The sequence below is a fragment of the Dasypus novemcinctus genome, chromosome 2, assembly GCF_030445035.2.
Source record: "Dasypus novemcinctus isolate mDasNov1 chromosome 2, mDasNov1.1.hap2, whole genome shotgun sequence".
Classification (NCBI taxonomy): domain Eukaryota; kingdom Metazoa; phylum Chordata; class Mammalia; order Cingulata; family Dasypodidae; genus Dasypus; species Dasypus novemcinctus.
The window spans coordinates 113,583,787-113,603,811 of record NC_080674.1 but is presented as its reverse complement, the minus strand read 5'-3'; the positions used below and the strand labels follow the sequence as shown (position 1 = coordinate 113,603,811).

Here is a 20,025-nt window from a genome sequence, read left to right as displayed (position 1 = left end):
GCATGACAAAAAGATTGATTGCTCAAGGTAAAACTGTGAGTTTCTGGTGCTTGAGGCTGGAACTGTGGAATAGCTAAGCCCTACCCTCAAGGCACTAAGACACAGAGATACCCCTCTTGCTGGGGACCCAGCTGGAGGAGGCATACTCCAAGAGTGGGAAGGTTCTGGTGAAGAGTGGAGAGGGGTCTACCCGGTTAAGGTTTGATTCTCTGGACCCACTTTTTGAGCTTTGAGGAACATACCAGCTGACTCGAGGAGAAACCAGGAAGAGGGGAAAGGCAAAACTGCTGAGGCAGCCTAATTTACCTAACCACCCTGGGATAGGGAAAATTGGCCTGAGAAAAGGTAGAATCAGGCAATTAACTAGTCCTTTGCCACACCGCTCAGGGAGGGGGACACTAGGAAGTGCTAATAAGCTTCCAAGAGCATATTGGGTTCCCTTTGAGGAGTGCCTGCTCTTGAAAAGACTGAGACTCAGTTTCTTCTATGGTGAATTAAGTCAACAGGGTCCCATTTGAATTTCAAAAGGAAACTCTCACACAGGTGATCCTGTCCTGCTGTCCTGTGAGAGAAAGGAGTTTGAATAAAAAGGTGGAAGGACAGATTCCTAACCAAAAGTTTATCCAAATGCAAAGAGTCAGTCCTGCCCAAGGGAAAGGGATGATAGCTTTCTGAAGAGCTAATCAACCCAACAAAAGTTTAGCTCAGTGCAGGAGTTCCAGGTCTGAATATAAAATTTCTCTAGTGGATTACCTCTTCCAATTAGAGTAGTGACCCACCGGGATATTAAACATCTAGACAATACTTTAGGACATGGGAAATACAGACATTATTATTGTATTAGCTTCCCTTGGGTCTCTTATTTTCCCTCAAAAAAAAAAAAAAAGTTATTTTTGTTTTATACTTTAACTTAGTTTACTCACTAAAACCCACTTCAAATCTACAGTGAGAAAGCTGCAGGGTAACTGATTGATAAACATGGGCAGCCTGAGAAGTTCCACAGGGGCTTAAGAGAGAAGGCTGTTTTTTTCTTACCATTTGGTTGACTACTTGTGGGTTTGTCTGGTTTTTTGTTTTCTTATCTTTCTGTCCTCTTTATAACCGCCCCCCTTTTTTTCCCTTTTTCTTTTTTTCAGATGGGTGTTGCTGGCTTGTTTCTTGTTTGCTATATTTCTCTTCCTCTATATCCTCTTTTCTGGGTGTACCAATTTTGGCTAACAATGCAATCTCTTTTCCTTCCTACATCTTTCTATTTTTGTGTTGCTACTCTTACATTCCACCTTTGTTTAGCCACCAATTCTTCTGCTTTTTATTTCTAAGTCTATTCTGTTTTCCTTCTTATATGAACTCTTTCTCTTTTTGTTCTTTCTTTTCTCTTTCCCTCTCCCCTCATCACTCTGGCCTATTAATTCATACTATGTACTTCTCCATATTTGGGTTTCCCATTTCACTATAGGTTCTCTAGTTTTCTATTCCTCTAACTCTACATGTCTTACATGAGTTAAATATTCATTTCCCTACGACTTATATGATTCTTCTGATAACTGTTACTATAAATATTAATATTATTCTTTTTCTTTTCTTACCTCTTTTGCTTTCAAGGGGACTCAAACAACAAGGAAATAGAATAAGAGAAAAAAGTGTCAAAGAGGAAAAGCACACACAAAAAAACAGAAATTAAATAAAGCCCTAAACTAGAGGGAGAGGCTAATCAACTGAACAACCCCATCAAGATAAAAAGATGACCAGACAGCAACAAAAAATTACAAACCATTCCAAGAAACAGGAAGACATGGCCCATTTCAATGAATAAACTAAAAACCAGAAGAGAAGTAGAATATCGAACAACTAATCAAAGCTGTCCAAACAAATACCATGGACCAACTTAACGAAGTGAAGGAAGAGATTAAGGATATCAACAAAGCACTGGGAGAACATATTGAAGAAATTGTAAACATATGCAAAAAGATAACATGGTGGTGATGAATGGCACAATCTAAGAAATCAAAAATACACTCTAAGCAAATAACATCAGATTTTAACAGGCAGAGGAAAGATTTAGTGTTGTGGAAGACAGTACACCTGAAATCAAACAGACAGTAGAACTGATAGATAAAAGATAGAAAAAATCCAGCAGGGACTTAGGGATTTGAATTACAACACAAAATGCACAAACATATGCATTATAAACATCCCATAAGGAGATTAGGGAAAGGGGACTAAACGGTGTTCGAGGAAACAATGGTAGAAAACTTTCCAACCCTATTGAGGGAGATGAACATACATGTCCAGGAACACAGGACACCCAAAACAGGATAAATCCCAAAAGGCCTACTCCAAGACATATACTTGTCAAATTGTCCAATGCTCAAGACAAAGAGAAAATATTAAAGGCAGCAAGACAAAAGAGAACACATACAGGGGAAGCTCAATAAGATTAAGTGTTGATTTCTCATCTGAAACCATGGAGGCAAGAAGGCAGTGGTAGAACATAGTCAAAGTACTAAAAGAAAAAAAATTCCAGCCAAGAATTCTCTATTCAGCAAAGCTGGCATTCAAACATGATGGGCAGCTCAAAATATTCAAAAACAAAAAGAAACTAAGAGAGTATGCCAATAAGAAACCTGCATTTCTGCAGGCTGAAAGGAAAAAACAGGAGTGAGTTTGAGGAAAGTATAAGAACAATTAAAAAGATAAAAAGAGAAATAAAAACAATATATGACATACATAAACCCAAAGAAAATATGGCTAATGTAAGTAATTATTTGAGAGTAATAACATTGAATGTTAATGGATTAAACTCACCAGTCAAGAGACATAGATTGGCAGAATGGGACAAGGAAATATGATCCATCTATATGCTATCTACAAGAAACCCACCTTAAACCCAGGGATTCAAGAAGGTTGAAAGTGAATGACTATGGGAAGGAGACATGGCTCAACTGATAGACCATCCATCTACCATATGGAGGGTCCAGGGTTCAATCACCAGGGCCTCCTGACCCATGGGGTAAGCTGGCCCACACGCAGTGCTGCCGGTCGCAAGGAGCACCATGCCATGCAGGGGTGCCCCTGCATAGAGGTACCCCATGTGCAAGGTGTGCGCCCTGCAAGGAGAGCTGCTACACATGAAAAAAGTACAGCCCACCCAGGAGTGGCGCTGCACACACGGAGAGCAGATGCAGCAAGATGACACAATAAAAAAGAGAGGCAGTTTCTCAGAGCCACCTGATAATGCAAGTAGACGCGAAAGAACACACAGCAAATGGACACATTATCTACAGAGTAGATAATGAGGGGGAAGGGGAGAGAAACAAATAAAATAAAATAAATCTTTTTTAAAAAAATGCAAAGTATGTGGAAAGAGAGCTAATATGACCATCTTTAAAAAAAAAAAAAGCAAATGAATGACTGGAAAAGAATATTACAAGCAAACAATAACTAAAAAGGGGCAGGAACAGCTATACTAATATCGGAAAAAATAGACATTAAATGCAAAACTATTGTGAGAGACAAAGATGTACACTATATATTAGTAAAAGGAATAATCATTCAAGAAGAAAGATCATAAACATCTATGCACCTAACCACAGCACCTCAAAATACAATAGGCAACCACTGAAAAAACTAAGTGGAGAAATAGATGCTTCTACATTTATAGTGGGGGACTTAAATACACATTATCGCCATTAGATAGAACATCTTGACAGAGAAGATCTCTTAGATTTGGAACTAACAGACATGTACAGAACACTACACACAAATAAAGGAAGATATATGTTCTTCTCAAGTACACATGAGTCATTCTCATGTGTGTGCCTAGACCACATGCTAGGCAACAGAGAAAGTCTCAACAAATTCAGAAAGATTGAAATCATACAAAGTAAATTCTCTGACCACAATGGAATGAAGCTGGAAATCTGCAATGGTCAGAGAACCAGAGTACTAGTCAGCAAAAGGAGTACTGACGTAAAATATCAGAAATTGGTTGGTTTTTATACAGGGTATTTATTTGGAGTAGGAGCTTATAGATACCAGGCCATAGAGCATAAGTTACTTCCCTCACCAAAGTCTATTTTCATGTGTTGGAGCAAGATGGCTGCCAATATCTGTGAGGCTTCAAAGCTTCCTGGATTCCTCTGGGCTCAGCTCCTCTGCTTTCTCCACAAAGTCAGCTGTAGAATATGAAACTCTAGGCTTTGCCTCTCTCCACAAGGTCAGCTACAGACTATGAGGTGAATGGTTCTGTCTCTCTCCCTGGGGCTCCTGCTTAAGACTTCAGCATCAAACTCCAACATCAAAAGCCCCCAATTCTGTCCTTTGCCATGCTTTTTATCTATGAGTCCCCACCCATCAAAGGATGGGGACTCAACATCCTACTGGCACAAGAGGTTTACATGATTACTTAATCAAGCAAACCTCTGAATCAAATATAATCTAATATGCCCAGAGGAAAAGATCAGTTTACCAACATAATCCAGTATTTCTTTTGGGAATTCATCAATAATATCAAACTGCTACAACCAGATTAGTCACAAAGATATGGAAGTTAAGCAACACATTCTTAGACAGTGAGTCAAATAGGAAATCAAAAAAGAAATCAGTAACTACCTAGAAACTAATGAAAATAACAATATATCAAAACTTAGAGGATACAGCAAAAGCTGAACTGAGAGGGAAATCCATAGTCATAAATTCATACGTCAAAAAAGAAGAGCTAAAGTCAAAGACCTAACTGCATACTTGGAGGAATTAGTTAAAAAACAATAAAGAATCCTAATTGAAAAGGAAGAGTCACACGACAACGGAGAGAATGCTGGGTTCCCATCCTGGGCAGCTCTGCTGCATTCTCCAATGGAACAGCAACAGCAGCCTTTCAACTGAGAGGCCAAGTGGGCATCACCAGCCCAGGGTTCTCAGGATGGAGGAATAAAATATAGATTAGAGTGAACTTACTGGTATTCTAGTACTCTAGCAATGGAAGTAATTATATCATTGATGTGGAGACAGTGGTCACAGGAGTTACTGAAGGCAAGGAGAGGGAAAAGGATGTGTGTTTCATAAAGGGGCATTTTCAGGACTTGGAATTGTCCTGAATGATATTGCAGAAACAGATGCAGGACATTTTATATACTACCATAACGCAGTGAATGGACTGGGAGAGAGTATAAACTACAATATAAACTATAATCCATGCTGTGTAGCAGTGCTCCAAAACGTACTCATCAATTGCAGTGAATGTACCACATTAATGAAAAAAGTTGATGTGGGAAATGTGGGGGTTGTGGGGAGTGGGGCACATGGGCACCTCCTATACTTTTTAACGTAACATTTTGTGTGATCTGCGTATCTTTTGAAAATAAATTAAAAAATATATTTTTAAAAATACGAGCAAACTAAACATAAAGTGAACAGAAGGAAAAAATAAAGATGACAGTACAGATAAATGAAATAGAAAAATTAAAAAAACAATAAAGAATGGATAAAAACAAAAGTTGGTTCTCTGAAAAGATAAATAAAATTGACAAATGTCTAGATAGACTAATGTAGAAAAGAGGACACAAATAACTAAATTCAGAAATGCAACAGAGGATATTATTATCAACCCATAGAAATAAAACTCATTGTAAGAAGATACTATGACAACTGTGCACCAACAAATTACATAATATAGATGAAATAAACAAATTCCTAGGAACACACAAACTACCTGCACGGTCTCATAAAAAAATAGAAGGTTATAACAAGCCAATAATAAGTGAAGAAATTGAAACAGTAATCTACAACATCCCAACAAAGAAAGGCCCAGTACCAGCAGTTTCAGTGCTCAATTTTACCAAACATCACAAGAAAAATTAACACCAATTGTGGTGGCTTGGAACCATGTACCCCAGAAAAACTTGTTCTTAAACTTAATCCATTCCTGAATTGATTGTGACTAGGACTTTTTGATGAAGTTACTTCAGGTAATGTGTGGCCCAATTGAATTAGGATAGGTCTGAATCCTATTACTGAAGTCACTATTGGGAAGACAGCAGACAGAATGAGAAAGCCATAGATACAGCCAGAAGCTGGAAGTCAACAGAACCCAAAGGGGAAAGGAGAAGGCAGGAGAGGCTGCCAAATGGATTGCTATGTGACAGAAAAGACAAGTACCAAGGATCACCAGCAATTAGCCCCAAAAGATCAGTCTTCTGGGAGAAAGCACTGCCTTGCTGATACCTGCATTTTGGACTTCTCCTAGCTTCAAACCTTAAGCCAATAAATTCCTATGGCATACACTGACACTGGTATAGCAAATATGAAACTAAAACAACAAACCTGATCAAACTTTTCAAAAAACTGAAAAGAATACATTTCTCAAGTCCTTCTGTAAGACTGGCAAAGCTAGATAAAGATACCACAAGAACAGGAAATTATAGTCTAATATGCTTTGTGAACACACACCCAAGAAGCCTAAAAAAAAACAAAAAACAAAAAAACTAACAAACCAAATTCAATGTCAAATAAAAGAATTGTCAATAAATATCAAGTGGGATATGTCCAAGATATGCAAACTTGATTCAGTGTAAGAAAATCAATTGATATAATGATTACATTTGTGAATAAAACAAAGGAAAATGATTATTTCAATTGATGAACAAAAGGCATTTGACAAAACTCAGCAACATTTCTTGATAAAGACATTTAGGAACTAGAAAAAGAATGAAACTTTCTAAACATGATAAAGGGCATATATGAAAAGGGTGACACCTAACATCAGACTCAATAGTTACAGACTAAAAGATTTCCACTAAGATTGGAAACAAGAAAAGGATGCCCACTGTCACCACTGTTACTCAACATTGTAGAGGAAGTTCTAGCCAGAGTAATTAGGCAAGAAAAAGAAGCAAAAGCCATCTAAATTGGAAAAGGAAACATAATTTTTCTTATTTGCAGATGTCATGACCCTACACAGAAAAAATCCTGAAAAGTCCACAACAAAGCTACTAGCTAATGAACAAATTCAGTGAAGTGGAGGGGTACAAGATCAACACACAAAAATTAGTAGTGTTTCAATACACAAAGAATGAATAATCTGAACTAAAGTGGAAACTTTTTTTTAAAATCCACTTAAAAGAGCAACTAAAAGAATCTAATATCTAGGTATAAATTTAACTGATTATGTAAAGTACTCTTACACAGACAAGAAGAAACCATTGCTAAAAGAAATAAAAGAAGACCTAAATAAGTAGAAGGAAACCCTGTGTTCATGAATGGAAGACTAAATATCATTAAGATGTTAATTCTACACAAAGATATTTACAGATTCAAATGCAAATCCAATTAATATTCCAAAAGCTTTCTTTGTAGAAGTGGAAAAGAAAACCATCAAATTTTTATGGCAGCAAAAACCATTTTCAAAAGAAAAAAAAAGTTTGAAGATGAACATTTCTCAATTTTAAAAGCTAATACAAAGCTACAATAATCCAAACACCATGGTACTGGAACAAGGACAGACATGAAGACCAATGGAATCAAAATGAGAGTTCTGAAATAAACCCTCAAATCTTAACACTAAAACACAAGTAACAAAGAAGAAATAGATAAATGGGACTTCCTCAAAATTAAAAGTGTTTTTGTACCAAAGGACACTATAAAGAAAATGAAAAGGGAAGCAGATGTGGCTCAAGTGGTAAGACCTACGCCTACCATATGGGAGGACCTGGGTTCAATCCCTGGGACCTCCAGGTGAAAAAGAAGAAGAGAAAGTGTGCCTGTGCTGCGAGCCAGTGCCTGCATGGCAAGCTGAGTGCCCGCGTGGTAAACCGAGTGCCCACACAGTGAGCCGAGTGCCCGCACAGCAAGCCAAGTGCTATGTGGGTATCTGCACAGTGAGCCAAATGCCCACGTGGTGAGCCAGTGCCCACACAAGTGAGCCAGTGCCCACACAAGTGAGCTAGTGCCCACACAAGTGCCCAAATGGCCAGCCAAGTACCTACACGAGTACCCACATGGTGAGCCGACTGCCCATGTGGGTGTCCATGTGGTCAGCCAGTGCCCATGCCATGAGCCGAGTGCCCACGTGGCGAGCCAAGTGCCTGCATGGTGAGCCAGGGCCCACATCGTTAGCCGAGTGCCTGCGTAGTGAATCAGTTTCCACGCAAGTGAGTCACACAGCAAGATGATGATGCAACAAAACAGAGATGAAAGGTAAAGTCAAAGTGAAGCGCAGCGGAGGCCAGGACCTGAGGCGGCACAATTGACAGGGAACCTCGCTCCACATCAGAGGTCCCCAGGATCAAATTGCTCTAAATCTTAGAGGAGAAAGATGGGAAGAGAAGACAAAAAAGAAAAATAGATACAGAAGATCACACAGCAATTGACCCAGCAAAAACAGCAGGGAGGGGGAGAGAGGGAAGGGGAAAAAATAAAATGAAAAGACAAATGATAGAACGGAAGAAACTATTTGGAAACCATATCTGATAAATTTTAATATCCAGAATATATAAAGAAATCCTATAACTCAACAACAAAAGGACAAACAATTAAAAATGGGCAAAAACTTCTAGAAAGGTGTCATCACAGTAGCAGGCAGGGCTCTCAAATCACTCACAAAAACAAAGGAGAAAAGGTTGTCTGAGGGAACTGATGAAATACAGGATTTAAGAAAACTAATCACTGATAATCACAAATCTCCTAAATTAATTCAAAGAATTGAAGGAAAATATGTCTGAAGAGATAAAGAATATTAAGAAAACACTTAGTGAATACAAAGAACAATTTGAAACCCTGCAAAGAAAAATAACAGAGCTTATAGGAATGAAAGATACAATGAATGGGATTAAAAATATATTAGAGGCATAAAACAGCAGATTTCAAATGGTGAAGGACAGAATTAGTGAACTGCAGAACAAAGCATCTGAACTCAAAAAGATAGGAGAACAGAATGGAAAAGAATGGGAAAAATGGAACATTGGCTCAGGGAACTGAATGACAACATGCAATGCACAAATATATGTGTTATGTTGGGTCCTAAGACAAGTCTCAATAAATTTTAAAAGACTGAAATAATACAAAACACTCTGATCATAACAGGATGAAGCCAGTAATTAATAATGGATGAAAAAAAGAAAAATTCATAAATACATGGAGATTAAATAACATATTCTTAAATAATCAGTGGGTCACAAAAGAAACTGCAGGAGAATTGAGTAAACATCTTGAGATGAATGAAAATGTGAACACAATATAGCAAAACCTATGGGAAAGTGCAAAGGCAGTGCTGAGAGGGAAATTTATAGCCCTCAATGATTACATTAAAAAAGAAGAGCTAAAATCAAAGCCCTAACTACACACCTGAAGAACCAAAAAAAGAACAGCAAACTAACCCAACCAAGCTGAAGGAAAGAAATAATAAAGATCAGAGCAGAAATAAAAGAAATTGAGAACAAAAAAACAATAGAGAGAAACAACAAAGCAAAAATTTGGATTTTCAAAACGATCAACAAAAATCCACAAGTCTAGCTAAACTGACAAAGAGAAAAAGAAAAGATGCAAATAATGAAAATCGGAAATGAGAGGTGGGACATTACTACTGGCCACAAAGAAATAACAGATCATAAGAGGGTGCTATGAGCAACTGTACACCAAAAAACTAGACAATGCAGACAAGATGGACAAATTCCAAGAAACACATGAACAACCTACACTGACTCTAGAAGGAGAAGACCTCAACAAATCAATCACAAGAAAAGATACTAAAACAGTCATGAAAAACCTCCCAAAAATGAAGAGCCCCAGACCAAATGGCTTCTCAGGTGAATTCTACCAATCCTTCAAAGATGTAACCAATTTCCCTCAGGTTCTTCCAAAAACCTAAAAAGGAAAGAACACTACTAAACTCAAATTATGAAGCCAACATCACCCTAAAAACAAAACCAGATAAAGATATTACAAAAAAAGAAAATAACAGACCGATATTTCTAATGAATATAGATGGAAAAATCCTCAATAAAATATACTTGCAAACTGAATCCAAAACCACATTAAGAGAATTGAACACTATGATCATGTGGGTTTTATCAAAGTATGCAAGGGTTTTTCAACACAAGAAAATCAATTGCTATAATAAACCACAATTACAAATTACAGGATCCTCTCTATTGATGCAGAAATGGCATGTGACAAAATAGAGCATCCTTTCTTGACAAAAACAATCCAAAAGACAGGAATAGAAGGAAGCTTTCTCAACATGATAAAGTGCATATATGAAAAAATTACAGAAGCACTGCACTCAAGGCTGAAAGACTGAAAGCTTTCCTACGGAGATAAAAAAGATAAAGAAGCCCACAGTCACCATTATTATTCAATACTGTGCTAGAAGTTTCAGTTAAAGCAATTAGACTAAATAAATATATATAAGGCACCCAGGTAGGAAAGGAAGAAGTAAAATGTTCCCTATTCACTAATTATATGATCCTATATCTAGAAAATCCTGAAAAAAATCCACGAAAAAGCTACAAGAACTGACAGAAAAGGTGGCAAGATGCAAAATTAATACACAAAAATCAGTAGCATTTTTATACACTATTGAGCAATCTAAGGAGGACATAGGAAAAAAATTCCATTTATAATAAAGCAATTAAAAGAATCAAATATTTAAGAATAAACTTAACCAAGGACATAAAAGACATGTATTCAGAAAACTACAAAATTATGCTTAAATCCAAAGAAGGCTTAACTAAATGGAAGGGCATTCTGCTCCTTCAAGGACTAGAAAATTAAATACTGTTAATCTGTCAGTTCTATCCAAACTGATTTACAGATTCAATGCAAACCCAATAAAAATCCCAACAGCTTTTTTTGCATAACTGGAAATGCCAATTATCAAATATATATGGAAGGATAAAGGGCCACAAATAGCCAAAAATGTTTTCAAAAAGAACAAAGTTGGAGGACTCTCACTTCTGGACTTTAAAGCATATTACTTAGCTACAGCAGTAAAAACAGCAAGGTATGGGCATACAGACAGATGGATTGGTCAACGGAACTGAATTAAGAACTCAGAGGTAGACCCTCACATTTACGGTCAAGGGATTTTTCAAAAGGTGGTCAATCCCACCTAGCTGAACCAGAACAGTCTATTCAACAAATGGTGCTGAGAGAACTGGATATCCAAATCCAAAGAAAGAAAGATGAACCTTACCTCACACCTTGTAGCAGCTTGGTATTATTTATGAATTCCAAAAATAGATTGTATTAGGTACAGAGGTGTCACTTTTACTTGATTAAATTATGATTTGGACTTTGATTTGGCCACATCAGTAGGACACTGATTCCCCCCACCCAACCCCACCCCCAAGTGGATATGGACTCACAGAGAAAATGACATGGCAGAGGAGAGAGTTTGAGTTTTGAAGCTGGAGCCCCAAGAAGTGAAAGGCAGAGAAGAAGATAAGTAAGGAAAGAGAGATGGCTCCATTAGACACAGCAGAGGCACTGGGAAGAGAATGAGCCTGATAGTCTACAGCTGGCCTTGTGAACAGAGCAGCTAAGCCCAGAAAGAAATGAACCCCTGGGAGAGAGACAAGCCTTATGATAACCTATAGCTGAGAACACAAGGAGCTGGAACCACAAAGCCTTAGGAGGGAGAAGAAGGCTGAACCCTCACAGAGACCACCAGCCATCTTGCTCCAACACATGGCAAAAGACTTTGGTGAGGGAAGTAACTTATGCTTTATTGCTTGTAACTGTAAGCTTCTACCCCAAATAAAACCCTTTATAAAAGCCAGCAGATATCTGGTACTTTACCGCATCACCACTTTAGCTGACAAATACACACGTCTATTACTCAGGGTTCTCTAGGGAACAGAATCAACCAGAGATATCTGTAAATAATAAGATATTCTATAAGATTTTTTCATGTGACCATGGGGATGCACAAGTCCAGGTTTCGCAGGCAGGCTGCAATCCAGGGGCTCCAATGAAAGTCCAATAAAGGTCCTTGATGAGTTTCCGGGAGATGTTAGCTGTCCAAAGACAAGCTGGGAAATTCTCTCTGAATGTTGAAATCACTTCCCCTTTTAAGCATTTAAATGACTGGATAAAACGTCACTCTACCTGATGACAATCTCCCTGGTTGATCATAGATGTAATCAGCCATCTACACAGTAAACTCACTGATGACTAAAGTCCATAAATGTCCTTGTATTACTACAATACAGGTTGTGTTGTGTGACCACACAACCTGGCACAATTACCTGGCCCAGTTGACACACAGCCTAACCATCACAACACCTTATACAAAAATTAACTGCAAATGGGTCAAGGACTTAAATATAAAAACAAAAACAATAAAACTCCTAGAAGAAAATGGTAGGAAAACATTTTTAAGCTATTGTGGTAGGCAGTAGTTTCTTAAACCTTACACTCAAAGTACAATCAATGAAAAGTAAAAAGAGAAAAATGGGACCTCCTCACAGTTAAACATTTATGGCCTACCATATGTTCTGCAAAAGACTGTGTCATGAAGGTAAACAGGTAGCCCACTCAATGGGAGAAAATATTTGGAAACCACAAATCCAATAAGGGTTTGATAGCCATGTAATAGAAAAAGATCATACAACCTAATGGTAAAAGACAAGCAACCCAATTTAAAAATAGGCAAAAAACTTGAATAGACATTTCTCCAAAAGGACACACAAGTGTCCAAAAAGCAAATGAGAAAACGATTAACATGACTAGCTAATAGGGAAATGCAGATTTAAGTACAATGAGATCCCATTTCATACTTTATATAGAATGGCCATTATTTAAAAAAACAGAAAACTACAAGTCCTAGCAAGGATGTGGAGAAATAGGAACACTCCTTCACTGTTAGTGGGAATGTAGAATGGTGCAGCCTCTGTGGAAGACAGTTGGGCAGGACCTAAAAAAGCTGAACATAGAACTGCTGCATGATTCAGCAATACCGTTACTGTAATATATTCAGAACTAAAAGCAAGGACACAAACTGACATTTGCACACTGATATTCATTGCAGCATTAGCCACAACTGTAAATATAGCCCAGATGTCCATCAACCAATGAATGGATAAACAAAATGTAGTATATATATACAATGGAATACTATAAGAAAAAATGAAATCAGGATACATATGACAACATGTATGAACCCAGAGGATATTACATTGAGTGAAATAAGCCAGACACCAAATGTCAAATATTGAATGGTCTCACTAATATAAACAAAATATGATGAGTAAACTCACAGTGGTAAACTCTAGAGGATAGGTTACTAGGAAATCAAATGTGGGTTGAGAATGGGTGCTGATGCTTAATGTATGTAGCACTAGTAATAAGGTGGTCTGTAAAAGTGTAGAAATAAATAGAGTTGACAATAACATATTATACTGAGTATAAATAACTGCTGATTTATAAATGTGATTGTGACTGAAAAGGGTAGTCTTTGGATGTAAATGCAACTGAAAGGAAGCTAGAGCATAATCTTGGGAATGTTTAACGGTGATTTTGGTAGTAGATGAAGATTGTGGTTAATAGTATAAATATAAGAAAGGTCTTATCTTACAAAGTGCTAAGCATATGGTGATACATGGGAAAATTACAACTAAAGTAACTTATGGACGACAGTTCACAGTAATATTGTAATATTCAGGAGGAATAGCAAGAAGATATGTCGAAACTGAAGGACAGCAATAGGGGGTTATGGGGAGTATGGGATTTTTCCTCTTGGAGATAAGAAAATGTTGTAAAATTGACTGAGGTGATGACAGCATGGCTCTGTGATGAAAATAAAAGCCGCTGAGGGTACACTCTGAATGGACTGTATAAAGCACTAGACTGTATAACACAGGGAATCCAGTGGTAGAAGATGAACTGTGATTAACAGGACAAAGATCAGAACATTCTCTCATGAATGATTATACAAATGTATAATACTAATATAGGGTATTAATAAACAGGTGGAATGAGGGAAAAATACATAAATGTAAGATATGGGCTATAATTAGTAGTACTATTTTGATGATACTCTTTCATGGTTTGTAACAAATGTTTCACAACAATGCAAGGTATTGGTAGTGGGGAGATGTATGGGTGCCTTGTTTGATGATAGACATGCTTGTTTTGTAAATTCACCACTTTTACTTATTTTTTATGTATGTTCATGCTAGAATGATAAACTTGAATAAAATTTTATTTTTAAAAAATGGACAGAAGACCTCAATAGACATTCTCCAAGGAAAATATACAAATGGCAAAAAAAAAAAAAAAAAAAAACTTGGAAAGATGCTCAAAATCAATAGCCATTAGGGAAATGTAAATCAAAATGAAGACACCATTTCCCACCCACTAGAATGGCTACTATTTTAAGAAATAGAAAGTAACAAGTATTGGAGAGGATGCAGAAAAACAGGAAGACTTGTTCATAGTGGTGGTAATGTAAAATGGTGTAGTCACTGTGGAAAACAGTTTGGTGGTGACCCAGAATGCTAAGTATAGAATTAGCATATGACTCAGCAATCCCACTTCTTTAGGTATCAACTCAAAAGAACTGAAAGCAGTGACTTTAACAGATATTTGCACACTGATATTCACAGTGGCATTATTCACAAATACCAAACTACAGAACCAACTCAAGGGTACATTAACAGAAGAATGGAAAAGAAAATGTGGTATATACATATGATAGAATATTATTCTCCAATAAAAAAGAATGAAGAGGGGAGCAGGTATTAACTCAGTAGTTTGAGCACTGGCTTCCCATGTGTGAAGTCCCAGGTTCAATCCTAGGTACCTTCTAAAAAGAAGAAGAAACAAAAGGAATGAAGGTTTGATACATACTACAACATGGATAAATCTTAAAGACATCAGGTTGAGTGAAATAAGCAGACATAAAAGATCAAATATTATATGATCTCACTCATACAAAGTAATTAGAAAATGCAAATTCATAGCCAAAAACTTGATTAAAGTTTACTAGGAGCCACATGAAGGTAGAGAATGGGGAATAAATATTAATTGGTACAGAATTTCTGGTTAGCACAATGGAAAAATTTTGGTAATAGAAGGTGGTGATGTTGGCACAACATTGTGAACATAATTAATTCCATTGAATTATAAGTTTGTATGTGATTAAAAGCAGAAGGTTTAGTTTGGATATATGTTACCAGAATACAAAAATTGTTAAAGTGTAAGTTGTATATATGTTACCAGAATAAAAAAAAATCTTTAAAGCCATAGACTATACAACAGAGACAGTGAACTCCTATTATGAACTATGAACTATAGTTTATACTGTAATTATAATAATATTGTTTCTTCAATTGTAACAATGGTAGCACACTAATACAAAGTATTAATAATAGGGAAAACTGCATGTATAAGTGAGGTATATAAGAACATGAATTTTCTGCATTTTTTTTATAAACTTCTCTAATAAAAAGAAATTTAAAAAAGAAAAGGAGGGGAGCTGAAGTTGTTCAAGCAGTTGAGCACCCACCTCCCACATGGGAGGTACTGGGTTCAGTTTCCAGTGCCTCCTAAAGAAGACAGCAGACACCACAACAGGCAGACACCACAACGAGCAGACGCTGCAACGAGCAGTCACTGCAAGAAGCAGACACCACAACAAACAAGACGCCGCAACCAACAAGACACCACAACCAGCAGACACCACACCAGCAGGTAGCAAAAGTGGCTCAAAGCCTCCCATATGGGAGGTTCCAGGTTCGGTTCCTGGTGCCTCCTAAAAGATGATAAGCAGTCAACAAGCAGACAGATGAGGGAGCCTTCTGGGGGTATGGGGGATAAAAATTAAAAATTAAAAAAAAAAGAAACAATGTCTATTTTGAAAGCCTCAGTTAACTATTATTCAAATAGCTAATATCTCTTAGCGAATTTGCCTAATAGGTTATTTAGAAGCAAGACCTGATGGTAGGTGTGTTAAGGTCATATTATTTTACTTGAATTTTTTCCCTATTTCTAATGTTTTATATAATCTGCAATGTTGCTATATTTCTTTTACAATTTTAAACCATATTTTAAGTTGTAAAATTAGTTTCAGAAATCATAAGAATTCCTCTGGTTCCAGGCAAAAAAAAATTCAGTATGAAAGGAAACAGATTGGAGAGTTCCATGGGAAAAAATCTTAAGATTAAGTCAAGGACCTAATTTTGGTACATGTTTAAAGAAATACTCTAAATAAAATAGAGATGTTAATAGAAATCTTTCTATTGTATTCAACAGAAAGATTTCTATAATACTTATTTGCATGGAAAGAGTACTGGATTGGTTAGAAGACCTAGCTTCCATTCCCTCTTAGCTTTGTGATCTTGGACCAGTCCTTACTTGTCTGTCACAGATTTAACCTGGAAAAGAATCTCTTCTGCCTAACGCTCCAGGATATGTTAAGGAGCAAGTGGGCAAATGAACATGACAGTGGTTTGTAAACTATAAAAGCTCAACTGCAAGAGAATATAATATTGAAATCATTTTATGAAGGGATTTTATGATAAATAGGAAATATATCTTACAGTGCTTTTATCATTTCTTCTTGCATCTTTTGTAAGGAGTCCAGGAGCAGAGGAAGTGTGGTATCATAATACTGGTTCTGATGAAGCTGTGCCCCTTTCAACGCCAATACATACTGATTATGCAATATATGAAGCTTCATTGTGGCTCTGTCATAGCGTTCCTTGGCCTTTTCAGTTTCTTTTCCTAAAGGCAAGATAGAAGACAATCAGCAAGTAGATATTAAAAGAAAAAAGAAAAAAATGTTTTATCTCAACTGCACAAATCACATGGAGAGAGGAAACCTCTCCATGCCCAGACCTGTGCTGCCAGTACAGATACCAGGCCCTAGTTCCAGAGACAGCAGAGTAACCCTCATGCATATACTGGGATCATGTATATCTCTGCCAGTCTGTATGGTAGCAGCCTGAAGGACTGAACCTGAACTAACCAGTCCTATAAGAAATGCTAACAGAAGTTCTTCAGGTTGAAAGGAAAGGATATTAGACAAAGTCAAAGTCACTTGATGAAATAAAGATCTCCAGTTGAGGTAATAACGTGGGTAAATATAAATGCAAGTTCTGTTGCATTTAATTTCTAAGTCCACATTTTACTTCCTAAAGGATCAAGGATCTAAAATACAAGTACATAAAATGTAATGATAAATCTCACCATTTAATTATATATTCAAAAATAAAGAGGGAAATTTTAGATTACATGTAAGTTACTACACACACACCTTTATATTGCTTAAATATAAAAGTGAACCACTGGTGAGAAATTAAATCAAATAATACCAAAAAAAGTAATGACAAATCAATGGTTTTGGACTCATAATATATAAATATGTGATCTGTGACAAGAACTACATAAAGCTGGGCAAACAGAGGGGTATGAGACTATAGTTTGTGTGTGCTATGAAATAAGTTGGTATCAAAACAAACAAGATTGTTATAGGTTAGGATGCTAAATTTAAGTTATATTTATAGATTTACAAACTGGTTTCACAGCTAAACTTAACCATATGTTTAACCAGCTAATAATATTCAGACCTTAATCTTCAATAGAAAAGTAAAACCTGTGTATTTTGTATTCAATTCTTAGTTATTCCATGCAGCTATCAAGAAACACCTCTAAATTCTTAACTTCAATTTAGACTAAAATTCTTTGGATTGTTTTCAGCATAAAAGTAATAAAAAACAATTGCTAGACTATGTTCAAACTAGCCCAAGTCAATTTAAGACAGACCAAACACACACATACAAAATCTGCTCCCTCAACAAATCACCCAACAAAATAAGTTTAATATTTTAGGTCCATTACAAATATATATATATTAATTAAAATAATGCCACATTTATATTTAAAATGAGTGCTACAGTTTATATTATACTGAATATAAACTAGAGTTCCTTTGAATATAAATTCTACCACTGAAAATTAAAACGTTTTAAATTTAAAGTACTTAGTGTAATCTGTATAACAGAGATCAGGAGTTTGGCATTTCAGCATCAACCCAGCAGTCTTGCTAGTCTACTACTATTGCTGAACCCTAGTTGTAGTAACGGAACACTTAACTCTGAACCTATTTCCCAATCAAGTCTAGAATTTAACCTTTATTACAGGAATTATTTAGAGCCTTGTTTCCCTCAAGGCCTTGTCCTCTCATCTAAATGCTTTATGTCAGGGAGTTTTTAATAGCTTTTCTAAGACCTCCTACAGTCTCAAATAATGGTTCTGTAAGCCAGATCCAGGGCGTGGTATCCACTGCTTGCTCCCAGAAGTTTCTAGAGCTCATTCCAGAAATGGCCTGGTCTGGTCCATTCTGCTGAGCTAAAGTTCTCACATAAATCTATAAATGATGGAAAAATTTGCCACTGCAGCATATCATCCTTACAAAGAGCAGAAAACCTCACAAAAGGACTCCTATTTCTATGCTGAATATAGAAGCAGTTGGAAAATAGAAACCAAATTTTTCAAAAATAAAATTTTATACTTTTTCATTTAAATATGAATATGAACATACTTTTGAATATAAAAAAAAATGTACATACATCTTATGTGCAAACACAATTATATAAGCATTTATTTTTTTAAAACTATATATTCTATAGCCTATAAATTGATTTAATGGAAGAAAAAAATAGAAAAATATTATCATTATATCATTAATACCTTTAGAAAAATAGATCTAAATAACAGGCTAGAACACTTTAAATTTACCGCCTCTTATACCCAATTAAAAGTACAGTCTTCAGATTCTCTATAAGCCTTCTCATTAATACAACACTAAACAGTTTGTCCTCTAGATAAAAAGCATTAACAAGTATATATGAATATTACTTGTTAAGTTTTAGATACAAGAATTATAAAAAAGATTTTATTATGACATCAGATTTGATTTTATCTTTAAAACAATAATAAACCATATCTTTAAAATTATCAAAGATTTGCAAGTTAATTATGCATTTATTTTTTCACTAAATTATTTTCCAAAAGGTACATACCTAGTATGAAATAAATAACTGGTTTACATTATTAATAATAAAAAATTGGGTTACATCATAGTTTAAGTTATCACTTGCTCTAGCTGAAATTAGAAATGTAGAAATTTATAATGTAGAGCACTAATTTGATAATGCTAGCCAGGCATGAAGTAATGATCTTTATAAAATAACTACTTTGACAAAAGAGGAAGTAATGTTTAATGTACTGAATAATTTATAAACCAATCAATTTAGCAAAGGATCAAATGTATAAAAAGCTTTATTTGGAAAGAGGCTGAGACTTGGAGGTCACAAGTTAGGGTACCAACTAGCTATAAGTTTCTTGAATGCCTAGGAAATACTATTTTGAATCTTTAACAACTTAAATATAACATGTATTCAGTAAATTCTTCTTGATTATCTAAAGCAATCTTAAAAATAACAAAGAAATAATAATTAGGTACATGAAGCCTGGAAATGTATGAAAAAATCATACAGTGTTTGAACTTGAATCAAGACAATTTGACTTCAAAGCCAATGATCTTTCCACTATATTGCCATTTTTTCCATTTATTCACTAAAATAACTTAGGTAATTGAATTTTTTAAAAAAGCATTTTAAAAGATATGTTTACATTAATAAAGAGACCATAATTTCAAAATATTAGTTGAGGTACATGAAAAATAAGTAAAAGTAGGAAAATTGTGACCATGGATTCATCTTTCAAAAAAGCAATAAAAACACTATAAGAAGCAGAAACATATAAGAGATGTTACAAGTTGGAGGGAGGGAGGAATGCAGAATGACGAAAAGTAGATGTTAGAGGGTAGGGGAGAGGCAAGAGAGATGGAGAGAGAACTGCATCCAATATTCTAGTCTACTGGGAGCAACAACAAAAAAGTATTTTCACAGTGTGAGATACAGCCAAATATAAAAGCTGTTCACTTCATTTACCTCCACAAAATAATGACAGAATATTTAATAAATAAAAGACAAAAAAAAGGGAAGCAGATGTGGCTCAAGCAAT

At 35.8% G+C, this 20,025-nt stretch overlaps 1 protein-coding gene across 6 annotated transcripts in view; it reads right to left on the bottom strand.

Moving 5' to 3' along the window:
* The window catches only part of FER (FER tyrosine kinase), a 574,904-nt gene that overhangs the window by 420,201 nt on the left and 134,678 nt on the right, over window positions 1–20,025 (bottom strand). For all 6 annotated transcript variants that reach the window (XM_023586245.3, XM_004484087.4, XM_071209303.1 and 3 more), the window contains one exon: window positions 16,536–16,719. In XM_023586245.3, the coding sequence (XP_023442013.1) occupies window positions 16,536–16,719 (184 nt within the window). The remainder of the gene's footprint in view (window positions 1–16,535; window positions 16,720–20,025) is intronic.